General features: G+C 37.2%; 1 protein-coding gene across 1 annotated transcript in view; it reads left to right on the forward strand.

Moving 5' to 3' along the window:
- Window positions 1-16,087, forward strand: part of LOC135218663 (ras-related protein M-Ras-like) — a 166,290-nt gene extending 150,203 nt beyond the window's left edge. Inside the window, exon 5 of the mRNA XM_064255111.1 lies at window positions 7,838-16,087. Coding sequence (XP_064111181.1) covers window positions 7,838-7,921 — 84 coding nt within the window. The 3' untranslated portion in view covers window positions 7,922-16,087. The remainder of the gene's footprint in view (window positions 1-7,837) is intronic.
- Window positions 16,088-17,362: the final 1,275 nt, after the last annotated feature.

Below are 17,362 nucleotides of genomic sequence, written 5' to 3' on the forward strand. Positions count from 1 at the left end.
GCACTGTTGATTTGGATTCCCTGTTAGCAATGAGGAATGGGGATATCTTGGAGTCGCAACTGCTGTTGCCAGAGGTCATACTGGAAGAGGCTATAGATAGAAGAAGGATGGACACTAACGATAGATTGGTACAGCAGGCAGTTAGGAAAACGTCTTAACAGTCAAGCTACTTCTATGGAGGTAAGGCAACAGTAAATACCTCGAAAGAAGACAGTGAGACATAACATCCCTAATAGAACAACAAGACCCTCCATCCCAAAGCGGTTAGTTCATTGGCCCTTTCACAATAGAAACAACAGTGGAAGGGGGAGTAGGGGAAGAGGGAGAGGCTCAAGAAGATAGGATGGGCGCCTCTCATCACTCGGCCACACCAGTGGGGGGTTGCCTGGCAAATCACTGGAAGGTGTGGCAGGAACTGGGAGCAGAGCAGTGGGTGGTGGATGTTCTCAGGGTTGGGTATTTGATTCCGTTTGAGGTAACCCCGCCCCTGACGGAACAGCCATTACCCCACTTCGCTTAAGAATCTCAGAAGGCCATGATTCTGCAAGATGAAGTGAAGAAGATGAAGGAAAAAGGAGCTGTGGAACAAGTATACAGTCCATCAAAAGGCTTCTACAGCAGGATTTTCCTGGTACCCAAAGTCAACGGGGAGTGGAGGACAGTAATAGACCTGTCAACATTGAATCTGTTTACAAGAAAAACCAGTTTCAAAATGGAAACCCCAAAAACGGTTCTACAAGCAGTCAGGATCGGGGACTTTATGCTGACAATCGATCTGAAGGACGCATACTTTCAGATACCAGTCCATCAGTCTTCAAGGAAATTTCTCCGCTTCAGTCTTGCAGGGAAAGCTTTCGAATTCAAAGTCCTGTGCTTCGGATTGACAACGTCTCCTCAAGTTTTTACAAGTGTTCACTCTCGTGTCGACGTGGGTGCATGCTCAGGGGATCAGGCTAATAAGATATCTGGACGATTGGCTGGTGATAGCAAAGTCCAGAGAAAAATTACTCTGGGACAGGGCGACCCTCCTGCAGTTTTGTCACAGCCTAGGTATCGTGATAAATCAGGAGAAGTCGCAGTTGGATCCAAGTCAACGTTTGGAGTATCTGGGAATGGTTATAGACACAATAGAAGCCAAAGTATTCCCGACAAACCAAAGAATAGAGAAATGCAAACAAGTGGTGAATGCCTTTCTGGGAAAACAAACACAGCCAGCAAGGCAGTGGCAGGTAGTACTGGGAATCCTAACTTCCCTGGAGAAGTTAGTACCACAAGGAAGGCTACACCTTCGGTCTCTACGTACAATGGAGGATGAAGGAGTTTTGGTCACCAATAGTAGATCAGCCGTACGAGCAAATTCCCTTGTCGGCAGAAGTGAAGAGAGACTTGCTGTGGTGGGTGAACGACGACAATCTGACAGTGGGTGTCCCCCTTCAACAACCCTCCCTGGACCTCTTGCTGTTCTCAGATGTGTCGCTAGAAGGCTGGGAAGCCCCATATGGAGGAGTTGATGGTGTCAGCAAAATGGAGTTGCGAGGACAGAGAACTCCATATAATTTTGCTGGAGTTAAAAGCAGCATTTCTAGCTCTACAGGTATTCAGGGAGAGAGTGAAGGGACATTCAGTGGTATTGATGTCAGACAACACCACAGTAGTAGCTTATATAAACAAGCAAGGAGGCCTAGTTTCTCGGCAGTTACAGTGATGACAGTTCAACTCCATCAGTGGACTGTAGAGAACCAGGTAGACATAAGGGCCAGATATATTCCGGGGAAAAAGAAACATAGTGGCGACAAGTTGAACCGCAGGGATCATACTGGGAACGGAGTGGTCCTTGCACCAACAGGTAGTGGACAGGATGCTCATGTTGTGGGAAAGGCCGATCATAGATCTATTCGCAACCAGGTACAACAAAAAGTTGGAAGTGTATTGTTCGGTAGCCCCAACGCAGAGGCAGTAGCAGAAGATGCGCTACAACACCCTTGGGGCAATCTGGACGTGTACGCATTTCCTCCAGTTTGTCTAATCCGTCAGGTTCTGAACAGGGTAATGCGTTCTCAGAACCTCAAAATGACCCTGGTAGCTCCGTTATGGCCGAAGGCAGAGTGGTTTCCAGACCTACTGGAACTTCTAATAGACATGCCGAGAGAGGTAACCCCATGGAGCAACCTACTATGTCAGCCGCACATGGAGAGGTACCACCAGTTGTTGAAGTCCCTATCGCTTCACAGGTGGAGACTGTCAAGTATCTCCTCCGAGCGAGAGGGTTTTCGTAGAAAGCAGCAACTCAGATGGCAGGAAATATCAGAAAATCATCTGCGGCAGTATACCAGGGAAAGTGGTCGGCATACTGTGATTGGTGTCATAGAGGGAACTTGTCTCCACTCGGTACCACTATTCAGCAGTTAGCAGACTTTCTGGTATATCTCAGAACAGAAAGGCATATGTTGGTATCTGCAGTGAAGGGGTACAGGGCTGCTCTAGCCTTAGTCTTACGAATGAAAGGGGTGGACATATCGTCTTTATGGGAGTTGGCCATGCTGATGAGGAGCTTTGAACAGTCATGTCCACCAAATGAACGAAAAGCCCCAGATTGGGATCTGACCATGGTACTGAGTAGTCTGACAAAACCCCCCTACGAACCACTAAGGCAGTCCACAGATAGGAGCCTGACCCTGAAGACAGTCTTCTTATTGGCCCTAACTTCAACCAAAAGGGTGGGGGAGCTACTTGGCCTGTCATATCTCATAAAGCACTCGAGAGGTTGGAGGTCAATGGTATTTGAGTTTGTTCCAGAATTCTTGGCCAAGACTCAAAACCCAGCAATAATGGACGGCAGATTCGACTCCTTTGCCATACCTTCCTTGGCAGACTTTGTAGACAATGACAAAGATGAGATGCTTCTGTGCCCCGTCAGGGTACTAAGAGAGTACTTAAGAAGGACAAGGCACCTCAGGCCGGGGTGCCGGAGGTTGTTCGTAAGTACAGGACGGAACAAGAAGGAAGTGTCCAGGAATACAATATCGTTTTGGCTAAGGGAGATGATCAGAAATGCCTACATGACAGAAGACGGGGGGTCAAATAGCCAGGAGGGAGCTAGAGCTCATGACATCAGGGGCTTGAGTGCTTCTTTGGCATTTGAAAAGAACATGTCTGTGGAGAGAATTCTGAAAGCTGGGGTGTGGAAATGCCAAACACTTTCACCTCATTTTATTTAAAAGACGTTGCCCATAGATCCTTGGACACTTTTTCCTTGGGTCCAGTGGTGGCGGCCCAACAAGTGATATAGCTCATCCAGTACCCCTGGCGGGTCAGTTTGTGTCTAGTCTAAGATGAAGGTATGAAAGTAGAATGAATGGGATGACTGGTCTGTTTACTTTACTACTTTCTTCCTACTCTTTTTTTTCTTTACTACTTTCTTCCTACTCCTTTAACTACGGGCAATATGAAGGAGGGTACCGTCATATGCTGGAACGGACTAGATGCAGGTGAGGTGGTGAGCCATACTGTGAAGCCATCTTAGGTTATGGTATACTTTTCAGTAGCAACACACCCCTCTAGATAATAGGGAAGAAAGGGGTGAGGGTGGATCCAGTTACAAGGGACAAGAGTAGTGTGTGAGAAGGGAAGGTTCTCTGTTCTCCCATAATGGGCTAAACCAGGGATGTCCAACTGCGGCCCACGGGCCGCATTGCGGCCCACTCAGTGTTTGGATGCGGCCCACTATCGACTCTCATTAAAAAAAAAAAAAAAGTTTTTAGCAAATTTATCATGTAGTGAGCTAGAGAGTCTTCATGTAATTTAATTAAAATACTTTATATTTAATAAATAAAATGATAAACAAAAACAATTTAAAAAACAATAAGGTTAAGATGAAATTTACAACTGAGTATGCATACTAAGTTTATAATATTGTCAGTTGCTTGGTTCTGTGATGAGGCTTAGCTAGGGCTGCGAACTTAGATTATTTAAAAGATTATTTGCACTTCATTTACATTTTTAAAATTGTCATTTAGATTATAGATTATTTGTGAGAATTTCTTAGATTATTTCTTACTATACTGACATAACATTAAATCATGATTGCCTCGTAGCCTACATAGAGACGCACAATTCATCATAAGCATCGTGACAACACCATGTGTGTTATGAACGTAAAATTAGATTTTCTGATTTTACAAAGATTGAAATTGAGTTAAAATTATTTAATGATCCATTTTCATTTTAATATGATAAAGCACCAGTTGAGTACCAACTTCAACTGATTGAGCTGCAGAGTCGGAAAGGTTTAAAAACTTTCCATAGAGAACACACACTACCTTTATTTTATAAGAAATTGCATTCTCTCAATGAATTCATTCAAATTATAAATTTATCCAGAAAATTATTATGTATGTGGGGATGTACATACTCTTGCAAGCAGTTTTTTTCCAACATGAAAAACATTAAAACTGCAGAAAGAAATAGGTTGACTGACAGACATTTAGCAAACATTCTTAGAATTAAGAATGCATCCTTAGATGCAAATATTGAAAACATTATGGTTGGAAGACAAAGTCAAAAGTCTCATTGAATTAATATTGGTTAATTAAATTTAATGGGTTATTTTATATGTATAGCTACATATAAACATTACAATATTTACAATGTTGTAATAAAGTGTATTCACATGGTTTTGTTTTATATAGTCTTTTTTCATTAAATTCTGGAAGACAAAGTCAAAAGTCTCATTGAATTAATATTGGTTAATTAAATTTAATGGGTTATTTTCTATGTATAGCTACATATAAACATTACAATACTTACAATGTTGTAATAAAGTGTATTCACATGGTTTTGTTTTATATTGTCATTTTTCATTAAATTCTGGAAGACAAAGTCAAAAGTCTCATTGAATTAATATTGGTTTATTAAATTTAATGGGTTTTTTCTATGTATAGCTACATATAAACATTACAATATTTACAATGTTGTAATAAAGTGTATTCACATGGTTTTGTTTTATATTGTCATTTTTCATTAAAATGTATTCAGATATTCTGGGATTTTGCGGCCCAGTTAAATATTTAAGTTTGCAATGTGGCCCATTAAATTAAAAGGTTGGACATCCCTGGGCTAAACCATAGAATGGTATCAGCTCCCAGTGAGGGAAACCAATAGATTCACTTATATCTTTGGTTCTAGGTTCATTGTCCATTCTCTTGGAATTCTCATAATGTATTCGGAAATGGATAAGGTTGCAAACTCCCAGTCAGTTGTAGAGACTTACCTCCCTCCAATAAGTAAGTCTATCCTAATGTTAAGACCGAAGGTTTGTTCCGTATATGAACAAATACCAAATTTGTAACTAATTTGTATTTTTCATAACTAACTAACCTGAGGTCTTAACAGGTAAAGGCCCACCTCAAACCACCCCTCTAGCAGTCTAAACTGGGTTAGAAATATAACTGGTGGGTCACAGGACGCCGAGGGCATTCTGGGTATACATGCCCCGTGACCTGGTATAGATGCCAATAGTCCCTGGATCTCACAATTGTAATTTTAATTCTACCGGTTTCCAGCTTGGTGCTAGTAAATCCTAATGTTAAGACCTTAGGTTTGTTAGTTATGAAAAATACTAATTAGTTACAAATTTGGTATATATAATACATTGATTTCATTTAAAAAGTGCCTGAAATACTAGAAAGACATAAATTTGTGGGAAAATTTTCAAGCACAGTTATTTTTTTTAAAGACTTGGTATACAACTTTTAATGTTAACAAAATAAGTTGCACAAAAAAATTTCAAACAATATGTTTGCTCTTTGCATGGTTCTGTTGCTGAAACATTTTTAATATAAGTGAATACATAACAGGAAAGTATAATTGCTAGATTCTTTTGAACATTACATTACACATCTTAAAAAGTGTAGTACAGATGCTCACCTTTTAAAATAATGTATGTATGGCTAATTTTATTCGTTGAGGTATTGTGAAAACAGAAATTTGTCTGTAGCCAAGCACACACTGACTAGTTATGGACATAGCAGTTTTAATTATACAACTTCCCAAGTAATTATATAACTAAGAGTTTCACTCGCTGGCAGTTAAAATACCAAAATTCGCAGGCCGCGCTAAGTATTTATTTGCCTTGATTAGGTAACAGTGCCCCACCCACAAGAGAGAGGAACAAATCGGCAAAGAGCTCAGTTTGTTTCTGCCAGCTGATGGCTATGGTTGTTAGTTGCAGTTGTTCCTGAAATTTTTTTGGATTTTCCTTTTTGTAATCACAATTGGTGAAATATTCTATTCTTGTATTAGCCGTCTTGGCAGATCATTTGGATAGCGTTTAAGTTCTGTGATAAGAACTAGCTTTCCCCCCCTGTTAGCTGTCAGGTCTTAGTGTTTTCGACAATGTTGAACACAGGTTCTGCTAGCTCTAGGTATTGTGCTAGAGGTTGCAAGACTAGGCTAACCAAGAAATCGTATGATAATCACACTTTGTGTACTAATTGTAGAGGGCAAATATAATTTGATAATACATGCAATGAATATGTTGATTGGGACAAAAGGAAGTGGAGGAGTTTGGAATCTCATTAAAAGAAATTAGAGATAGACAGGAAGAGAAAGGCTTTGATTAGGGCCAGTTCAAAATCAGATAGCCAGTATTCTTCTAAATTTAATTCACATCTAAGTATTCCTGTTATATCTTTGGCTCCTCTTGCTACGCCGCCACCTCCGTTTGCAGGATTCTGCACTTCCGATCCCAACCCCATCACCTGTCTAGAGGAAAAGATTGATATGCATTTTGTTCTGTTAGTAGACTATGGAGCAGCTTGGTGCATCTGTGAAGGTCGTTATGGACAAGGTGAAAAGTGGTAAGTGTTGTGTCAGTGGAGGAGGTGGCTGTTCATCCCACCAATGCTCCAGGGCAAAGGTCACTGTCACACTCTCCAGTGCACGGAAAGAGTCAAACTGGTAGCCCAGGGGAGGTCGGTAGGGTCTGCCCACGAGCAGTCGTCCCCTCAGTTCAACCTGTGGTCGCTTCCCTGGTTGAAACAGAGAGCCGTTGGAAAGGTCTCTCCTTGGATGTGCATAAATTGTTGAGTTCAGATGACTCCTCTCCAAGACGCCAGTGGCATTTGGAGAGCAAGTCTTGACCGTTGAAGAGAGGCGCTTTGGATGCTGTGTTTCCTACTAAGAAACCTAGAGAACCACGCCCTTCTTGCAGTCGTTGCGATAGCCCAGAGTGTTTTTCTTCCGACTGCCTCTAGGAAGTTTATGCTCCTCCGGCACCCAAGGCTTGTCGTTGCTCTCATATCCTGGGTTGGAAGAAAGACTGATGTGTCACAAGGTTCTAAGCGTGGTCAGTGACCAACATCCACCTCGTACATGCACGAGTTGTCAGATGCCACAGAGTCCTTGCTTTACAATCTTTGATTGATTTTAACCGGTTTCCAGCTGGCACTAGAAGATTATCCTATTGTTAAGACCTTAGTTTTGTTAGCTATGAAAAATACAAATTGATTAAAAATTTGTCATTTCTCATACACCAAGTTCTTAACTAGGTTAGCATTCAAAATACTTGAAGAACTCCAGTAAGATGATGGCTGGTATTTTTAAAGTATAGAATTTGTCAAAGGAGCATTTCATATGCAAACTTATAAATTAATTTTCACTTAATAATTAACCTTTTAAATAGCCATCCTAATCTTTGACCTAAAGCTCAAACTCCATACATCCATACCGGTAAATAATTATTTGAAATTTATTTTTCCAATGTTTCCATAATATTTAAACTTTGCATTGTGTTTTAATATTCCTCTCACTTTTGATTCACAATGTCTGTTTTCCACAGGTTGTCCGTATCATCTGTAACTCCCAACTAATTGATGGCCCCAAGAAGCACAAAGTCAAGACTACTAAATGCTTGCTTATGTAAGAGGCTCCTTTTTAAAATTTATTTATTTTTATATATGTTTATTATTGTTTTAAGTGCAGGCTCCCACAACCAATGAACTAACTGATACTTAGTTTGATAGTGATTTTGGAAATGAAATAAGTACATTTGTGTAACTATGGACAGGTATGTAGACATAGGGAAACAAGTGAACATGGCATATTTTGTTCAAATATATAAGCCAAATATACACAATTTACCTAACATTATACACTATTATTTTTACACAGTTTTTTGGTTTCTTATATAAATAGAGACTTCACACCAAAATGGATTCAAGCCTAGAGCTTCTTTAAAATTTCTAAAGGGATTCAAGCCTAGAGCCTCTAAAATTTCAGTGACCATTAGTAGATGGTGGTACAGAATACTGTTCAGTGCTCCAAATATTTCCATCATCACTTATTAGACTACCTCTTTAAGTGCTGTCATACAAATATATTCCATCATTTCTTCTTGCAGTGGCATCGTTCTTTGTAAATTAAGTCTATACTACATCTGTGTGTAGTAATATTTATATGCAGAGGGATACAGGACAGGTACTGTAGTTTTTGCCTTCATCTTTGTTAGGATCTGAGAACAAAACATAAATGAGTGAAAAATATGTTGTATAAAAAGAATTTACAGAGAAATCAGTGAACATGGAAGTGTGTAAGCTTTTCTGTAGCTGAATTTTAGAAGGGTAGGACTAAGTATATGAATATGGTGAATTAACTGCAGTTGTAACTACTAATTAGTTTTTTTTTTTACAATTTCATTTTGTAAGGTGACTGGATTTGAGAGGCAGTTTGTTTGGCAGAAAAAAGAAATTGTAATTACTATAAGAAATTCTAATGGCAACATTGTTTCCTTACAATATAACATTGTAGTAGGGTTCGGCTTTATTTGTAAAGATTTTAACCCACTTTTGCAGGAATATTGGCATAAGGAAAAACTAGACGAACATACATCTACTGTAATTGCACTAACTTGTGATAGTGGATTTACACTAATAGGCTATTGGATACTGTGTGACATATAATTTTATAATACTTGTTTCATGAATACTTGTTTCAAAGCAGGTGATTGCTAAGTCAGTTTTAATCTTACATTTTCTTTTGCCAAAGATACAGTATGAATTCTTAACATTTGTGTTACATTGTTATTATTATTACTAATTTTAGCAACCTTATAGCTGCTACTTATTGCACAACATATAACAGCACACAGGGCATTATAAAGACTGTGTTCACTTTGACTTCATCATATGTGTATGTAGCATATACCTACGAATGGTCACTTAAATGTAGCCTCATAGAATTTATAGGAAAATTAGATATACTACATTACAAAAGAGTTTAAGGTCTGTATCATATATTCGGTACAGAAACAATTGGTGAATTTACTATCATTCATGTGTATATGAATCATTGTCATATATAAATATGGGTAAACTTTCTGTTAGTTGTATCAAGTCAGGTCTTTGCTGAAGGAGCTGTTGAAATTTATTGAATGAGTTTAAAGTGGCAGATGTAAAGTTTTTTTTTTTTTTTTTTTTTTTTTTTTTTTTGCTGAAAACCCCTTGGGATTTTTTTCAAGCTAGTCATGTACTGATAAAAAAAACTGATTGTCTCAAGTTTTCTGGTGTAAATGTGTATTATTTCTTGAAGACGACAAAGAAAATTTCATAAAGTTAAATACTTCTTAGTGCCATTGAGGCTACTGCTATTCCCTTCTGTTTCTTAAATTTAAACGTGTCAGTTTTTAAGGATTATCTTTCAGTTCCTCTAGGAGTAAATAAATAAAAATTAAGGCTTTCTTTTCATATAAATTTAAGTTAACTAGTAAGGCTGAGGAACTATGTACTATAAGGTCAATTTCACATAGTATTGAACTACAAACATACAAGTGGTGTAATGGATAAAGAAATTTTAAATTACGTAGCCTACAGTTGCATTTATTTTGTTCTGTGGAAAATTGCATACAATTAGACTTGTTGAAGGACTTCTTTGTGAGATAATAATAGTAATTATGTTAATCCTATACCATCCACACAATCCCAGGCTATGTTCTGGCATATATGTTTGCCAGGTGATTTATCTGTCCTCTTTTACTTTACTCTCATCCAAATTTGTAATCTCGTTTTCATGTTCAGTAATATCAGTATGCCTTGTGGTACTGTCACTGAGTTGAATGCAGTGTTTTATTTCTTCATAAAACAGCTATGAATAATATTTGAGAAGTATTGTTACTGAATCCAAGTGATATTCTACAAGTATAACCCATGGCTGATCTTTTCTTTCTGTCGAGTAGTGTGCATTGGTAATCTAGATACAGATTTGTTGTACAATATATGTGTTCTGTACATTTATATTTTTGAACATGTTTATTATTCAATATTTATACAGGGACTCCCACAGTGTACATTTTATATCAGTAAGTTACTTTGTATATATGAAGAATTAAAGCATGTAAAAGAAGAAAGCACTGAGTGAAAGAGCAGAATAACCTAGATATCAGAGTTGTGAAAAAAATCAAATGGACTAGGCTAGGGTAAACTAATGTATAAGTGAAAAAGGGAGAGATTAAGTAAATATAGAAATTTGAGTGAAGAATAAAAGTTACGAAGCAAGTAAAGACTTGTAAAGCAGAATAGGAGAACAGAGAAAATATGTGAACAGTATATGTATTGAACAGACATCAAGCACAGATACACAAAATATTGTGAACATACCATTAGCAGAACTTTGGACTTGTACCATTGTCAAGCTCAGCCTCACCATTCAGATCATCTGTTCATCTTCATGTTGTAATGAAAGTATTAAAGATTGATGGGTGCAAAAATCGGCTAAGGGTTGCATTGTTAATTTCCGTAATTCTTTTGCTATTACCCTGATCATATGGGATCTTACAGAATTTATCGATGAGATGCATAATAAATCTGTATTAAGGAGGTACAAGAAGTTTATTAAAAAAAAATATTCTATTCAAGTTAAAATTACTGATTCAAATGTATTATTAGATCAAACAAAACCAAATTATCACCACTGTTGATCTACTGATTCGTAATAAAAGTTCAAAGAAGGTTTTCAGAGCATGGCAACTTAATTTTTGCACGGGTTTAGTGAGATTGTTGTCCATTAGGCAAACTGTCCAGTATATATTGTCTGAGTAACATGTATGTATATAAATACTGCCAATGTTATTTCTGCAATATTTTTTCAGTTGATTGAAAAGTGTTGATCAGTTGTCTAGTTTGTGTCCATAAAAATGGGCACCAAGATAGCTAAACAAATACAGGTATTACAGTTGATGCAACCTTTTTGAGCTTGTGAGCTTGACAAGGTCTTAGCCACAGCCAGGTCATAAGTTATGGTTTCAAATGTTTGTAATAATTTGTTTACCTCGTCCTTAGCTTGGGTTACTGATCTTGATGCATCTCTGTTCTCTTCCTACTTTGTTTTCCCATATCATTTATTTTTAGCTTTGTTTCACACTATTTATTTAATTGTTTGCTAAACTTTTTATGACAATATAATACCAGAAAAGTTCACATAGTAGTGTATGCTTTATGGAATGATGAATATCACTTATTGGTAGGGAATATAAAAAGAGTAGGCATTAATTTCACTCAAGATATTCACAATCAGAAACAATATGAAAACCATTATATTTTTATTGGGGTGTCTATATATCTGTCTGTAAGTCTGTTTGTATGTATATGTAAATGCACATAAATGTGCACACAAACATCACAATTTTTGGTTTTATGGGAAAAGCGTATGTTGATAACATAGCAATCTGTGTAGTGCATCTTTAATGTTTTTTGCTTCAGATATCAAGATTTCTTTTAGCGAATTCTTCTTATTATTATTGATTGAAAGGAGACCCTCGTTTGAACATATGGGTGAAAATTATCGCTTCTTCAGCTGAATTTAGTTATGATATATTTTTTCACACTTTCTAATTAATATTCATGCTGTTACTCTGGTGTGCAACTGTAACTGGCCAATATTCATTTCTTCATCCCCAAGGAAGGGTACAAGTGCTCTAAGGATTCCTTCAACAAGGAAATCAGGAGGTACAAAAATTTTGGGAAGGGAGAGATCCAGGTGGAAAGGGTGGGTCATCAGTAAGACTTTTAAGATAGTAGTTCCTCCTACGGCATCTAGTAAATTATGTTTGTCAGGCTCTCTTGATTATGATCACATTGAAGTATTGCTTTGAAGGCTGATAAAGGGTGTTGGGTCTTGCTGCTTATCACCATTGTATTGTGATGAACATTAGGTGTAAGGACCTCATTTATCTGCTCAGCTTGGTAAGTTGCTTTGTGGGTACAGCAGTCAACAGCACCAACCAACATTCAGGGAGGCCACACTCAGCCTCTACTATGAAGACAGAATGTTTAGTAATTACTTGGAGAATTGAAAAGCTCAAGAAAATATCACAAACAATGTATCCCTGACTTCAGAGGTCTGGGTTGACTAGCAATCAACAGAACACTTATATCTAATTTATTACCAAACTAAATGAATAACAGATAAAACATGAAAGGTAACCCTGCCCACTCCTCTAGGAATCGTTAAAAATAAATAATAAAAGTCTACCAAAGCAAATGCCATGAGTGTGGATGCCCTGCTCTTATAGTGGGATGACAACATTGCATCTGGTAGAGTGGATCTGCCACTTCCAAAAAATGGCCATCAGTAATTGCATGAGAATTGTGTACACCACCATCATCACTCATGACTCCATTTTCACAACATCGGCAATGCCCAATGCAAGATGAATACAGATATTATAGAAACTGTCCCGAAGTAGAAATCTGACTTAAGTATTGCAGGAAATGTTTCCTTATAAGTATTTACATGCTGTCCTAACAAGATCATGCACCTAGGAGAGAAAACAAGTAACATGCCTAGGAAGGGATCCCTACAAGCAGAGAAAGTCACTTTAAAACAGGCACAAGTCATGTGATGACATACACAAACCTGACAACTGTATGACACTCAGAATGACAAACTGTCAATTTTTAACCAATCTGATGGCATAAAAACTGCATGTATATTTTAGACCAACAGAATGGTACCTCATTGTGTAAAAGCAACAAAACCTGACTCCCTTGATCAGTTCACAACACCACCGTATGTGATCATACTCTGGAGACCTGTGCCTTCCATCTGGATCTTGCCAGCATGAAATTTTGTTCCTAATGTCTATTAAAGGAATCATTACAGTACTTTCATCCTTTCCCAATGATGAAGAAATTTATATTGCGGAGTTACTTGAAGACCAAAGTATCAGTGATAAAATATTGAGTAGGAAGACTGATAAATATATTATAAACTAAATGCAGCTGATGCAAAAATAATTTACAACACAACGTATTGTAATTATTATTTTTACTTTTATTGTTGTAAGAAGTCATGATCATGGAGCCATTCATTCCCTTATGTTTGAGTAAGACTTCAGTAACTATCGTAAGATTTGTATTGTATTTGTAGAGGTAAATACTAAATGTTGTCTTATGTTTCAGCTATATGTTGATCAAGTGTAGTGTTACTTAAAAAAAAAGTTTATATACGTTGATATTAACTTAAGCTTTAAATTAAGTTTGTAACCCAAATCTTTCAATATGTACCAAAGAAACATGGAAGTTGTAGACATTCGTTTTCCATGTCACCTTTATTATTGTCATCATTAGCACTCGTTTGTGGACATACATCCTCTATTCAATTTAGCACCATGGATGTTTTTCAATTGATTTTGCAGATATAATGGAGGAATAACAAGGTAGAGGCTTTCTATGCTCAAAATAGAAGCACAAACAAAATGCCTTGTAGGGCATATGAATAAGTGCTCAAATTCAGATTTAATTTTAATTAAAAAGAATTTATTTACAAATGCTTCTGCAGTCTCCAAGGCTTACGTCTTAATGCTGCAGTGCACTTATTGTATTAGGATATTTTGAAAGTGCAAAATCTTCCATAAGCTACATGAAGGAAGTTTTGTGAATGTAATGAAGTTCATTCCTGGCACCATAACTCAAATGACTGAAACACCTATCCTTTGCTGTGTTGAAGTCCATGCCCGATTTTAAAACAGGACCCCTGCACCCTCACGACTCCCCCCTTGAGTAGGTGTGAGGGGCTTGCGGATATGCTTTGACACATCCAGTAATTTACTGTTAGTGAAATACAGACATGTATCAGTATTAAAATATACAGTGTTTATATTTATATATATGCATATACACATTAAGAGTTTGTACATGGTACAAAGCATGTATTACACAGGTCATACATTTGTAATGTAGACTGCAGGCATCCATGTACAAACACCTATGTAACCAACTTCCAAATAAGTGTGATGAAAATTTAGCCATTGGTCTGTGTATGTGTATTAACATGTTTGCATATTAATTTAATTGTATGCATATATATTATATAATACTTTTCATACTGTACATGTGTGTGTGTGTGAAGTTATTGACAAGAAGCAGCATAATTTTGAATGGATAGCATTATTCGAATATAATTCCTAAATTGGAATCTGCCTCTTCGTTGATAACTCGCAAATTGGTTGTTTTTTTGCCCTTTTTGTTATAGTGCCAGTATCTTTTCATTTGTTAATTATTGTGTGACCATTGGTATGTAATGAAATGGAAAAAAGTATATTCATGTATTTTTTTTCAACTGAAAATTAGGTAATATTAATGTACTTTGATGTATGATATTGGAGGAAATTCAATTAAATACTGCAAAGTTATGACCAAAAAGAAGTAGTACTTATAGATTCAAACATGCAGTTGTATCAGATCTCATTGTGTCGATAAAAAGTCATATGCACTGGAATTTAATACTGGCTTTTTAAGGCCAAGAAGATTACAGACCTATCAATAATTTTTAAAGTTATCCCAGTTGTGGATAAGGCTTTTTCTTTTTTCAGGAGTATAGACATTATTTGCACCTCCCTCTGTTATCCTCACTCCTCACTGCCTTCCAGCATCATATCCCCCGTAAGGCTGGAAGGAAGTGAGACCAAAGGAGGAGATCTTCAAATAAAGCAAGTTGTTTTCTTTGGAAGTGAGACTAAAGGAGGAGATCTTCAAGTAAAGCAACTTGTTTTCTTTGATCTTGTTTTGATTTTCGTTCCCACTAGGATAGTAGAATCCCCAGTCCTTGAGAACTTTGTTGTAAACTATATTTTGTGAAGTAAATGTTGTCTGGATGTTCCAGATGCTACATAAAAATCTAGATATATTACATTTAATGAAAAATGTTAATTTAGTACGTATGTCCCTGAGCATTTAACTTGGCCTAGTTAAGTTGTTGCTTAAATACCCCCACATGAGCATCACCTTGCTAGGCCTTTGTCAGTTATTGCTCAGGGAAAGTGGTGGTGTGTCATTAGGATGTAATTAAATGTCTAGATATGTCATTGCTGTACAAAATGTCTTGAAATGATTCAATGTTCCTTTTGTCAGTAGTCTTGACTCTTGTCATAAGTGTTCTAAGATCATCATATATTACGATTGTTTATGAATGCACCTGAGGCTTTGAAATGCCAAGGTCTCAAGAAGGACAAGGTTTATGGAGCTCAACAGAAACTCCTTTTCATAACTTGTGCTGCAGACATTCAGTGCAACTAATTAATTAAATGTTACATTGTGCAGTTCATTGCAAATCCACTGAAAAGACTTGGAGTGATAGTAGAGTGGAGTGTTGTAGTGGTTTTGGAAAAAGTCAAAAGTGCATATTATTGCTGCATATTGTGCTGTGCTAAGGGCATTTGAGTTCTAATTGTATTAGAAGTTGTAAATATGTTGTGCGTATGGATAAGCCGTGGAAGATCGAGATTTATGCGTATGGACAAGTTGTGGAAGATTGAGATGTACAACGCTAGGCTTCAGAAGACCAGAAGGATTCAGTGTACTGCAATGGACATGATTCATACACCTGAAACAAGCAAGGTGTCGAGGTTGTAGATGTTGAAATCCTACATAAGGAATCATGTATGAGATTGTGTTACCAGTGCAAACTGGAGTTAGCTATCAGTCCTTTGGTAGCTTGGCAGAAATATTGACAGTATTAACAATTGAAAATAAAGTTTCAGTTGGTGTATTTTAGCCTAAAACTCGTCAGAATGCCATTAAAATTAAATGTTGTATAATTGTTTTTCTTTTCCTTTAAACTGTTCTAATACCCTATGAATATCAAATCTATTTTATACCATGTGGTTGTCTATTGTTTAACTGTCTTGGGCAATGACTTTTTCTTATCATTCATTGAATAGTATATAATAATAATATTAAGCAAAGCCATCTGAACCATAGGTGAAGTGATCACCTAGTTTATGACAGGCGTGAAGTGATCACCTAGTTTATGACAGGCTTGTAATATTTATAAAAGTCCTGAATAATATAAAACCCACATTTTTAATTATTTTGTTAAAAGGGGAGGGAATTTTATGAAAAGGCAAATTAAACATGCTGGGATCATGTTACGGTTTTTTGAAGATTTACTTTTCAGTATTTTACTTAACTTTTCTAAGCTTTTCCATCTCATTAAGTTTTTGCAATGGCCTTTGGTCCTATGCTCAACCAATTTAATTTAGGCTTGGTTTTATCACTTTTCTTTCTCACTATCCTGTCAATCCCCTTCCTCTATCGCCCTTTACCCCTTTGGTGCGAGTGTCCATACTGTGAGGTAGAAGGCCAACTTCAGGTTGATGCCCCACCATCCCTTTCCACTAGTTCACCTACAACCTTATGAGAGCCACAGTGTTCTACCATGAAACAATGGGCCACTTTGGCACCTCTTCCTCAAAAATATTTTCTTAAGGTTCCAACTCCATCCTTTTCTACCCACCTTAAGATGTCGTCCAGTACCCACCCAGCTCTTTTATGTCTACCCTCTTTGGACCCCAGAAGTGGGACAAGTACTTCATCATCCCCTTGACTACCACTTACACGGACAAGACACTACACTCAAAAATGCCTACAGAGACAGGTAGGAATGGTAAAATTCCTAACAAGACGCAAACACCCATTTCTTGTTATGGTGAACACAGAGGCTCAGGCTCAAGCAATTTCCACCCTCAAAGAACTGCATGGTAATGCCTTCCTTGCCACTCCACATCCTCACAACTGTTGCACAGGGATAGTGGTGATACCCTTTAAGCAGTGCCCAGTCAACAATGTCGGCTGGAGTGACTGCTCAACGGATCTCCAAAATGTCTTGGACAAATCAAAGAACATTTATGGTTGGTTGAAACCACCTTATTTGAAATAATCACCTAATGTGAAGTAATGTTGAAATTTTTCAGTGGTAAAAAGCTTTTACACTACTCTTGATTAAATTTCCTCCTTAAGAGTTCCATCAGTGCACTTCACCATACATTTGTTCCATATTCTCCCTTCCATCTTAATTTTCACCCTATACTTTT

The sequence above is a fragment of the Macrobrachium nipponense genome, chromosome 9 (genome assembly GCF_015104395.2).
Source record: "Macrobrachium nipponense isolate FS-2020 chromosome 9, ASM1510439v2, whole genome shotgun sequence".
Lineage (NCBI taxonomy): Eukaryota > Metazoa > Arthropoda > Malacostraca > Decapoda > Palaemonidae > Macrobrachium > Macrobrachium nipponense.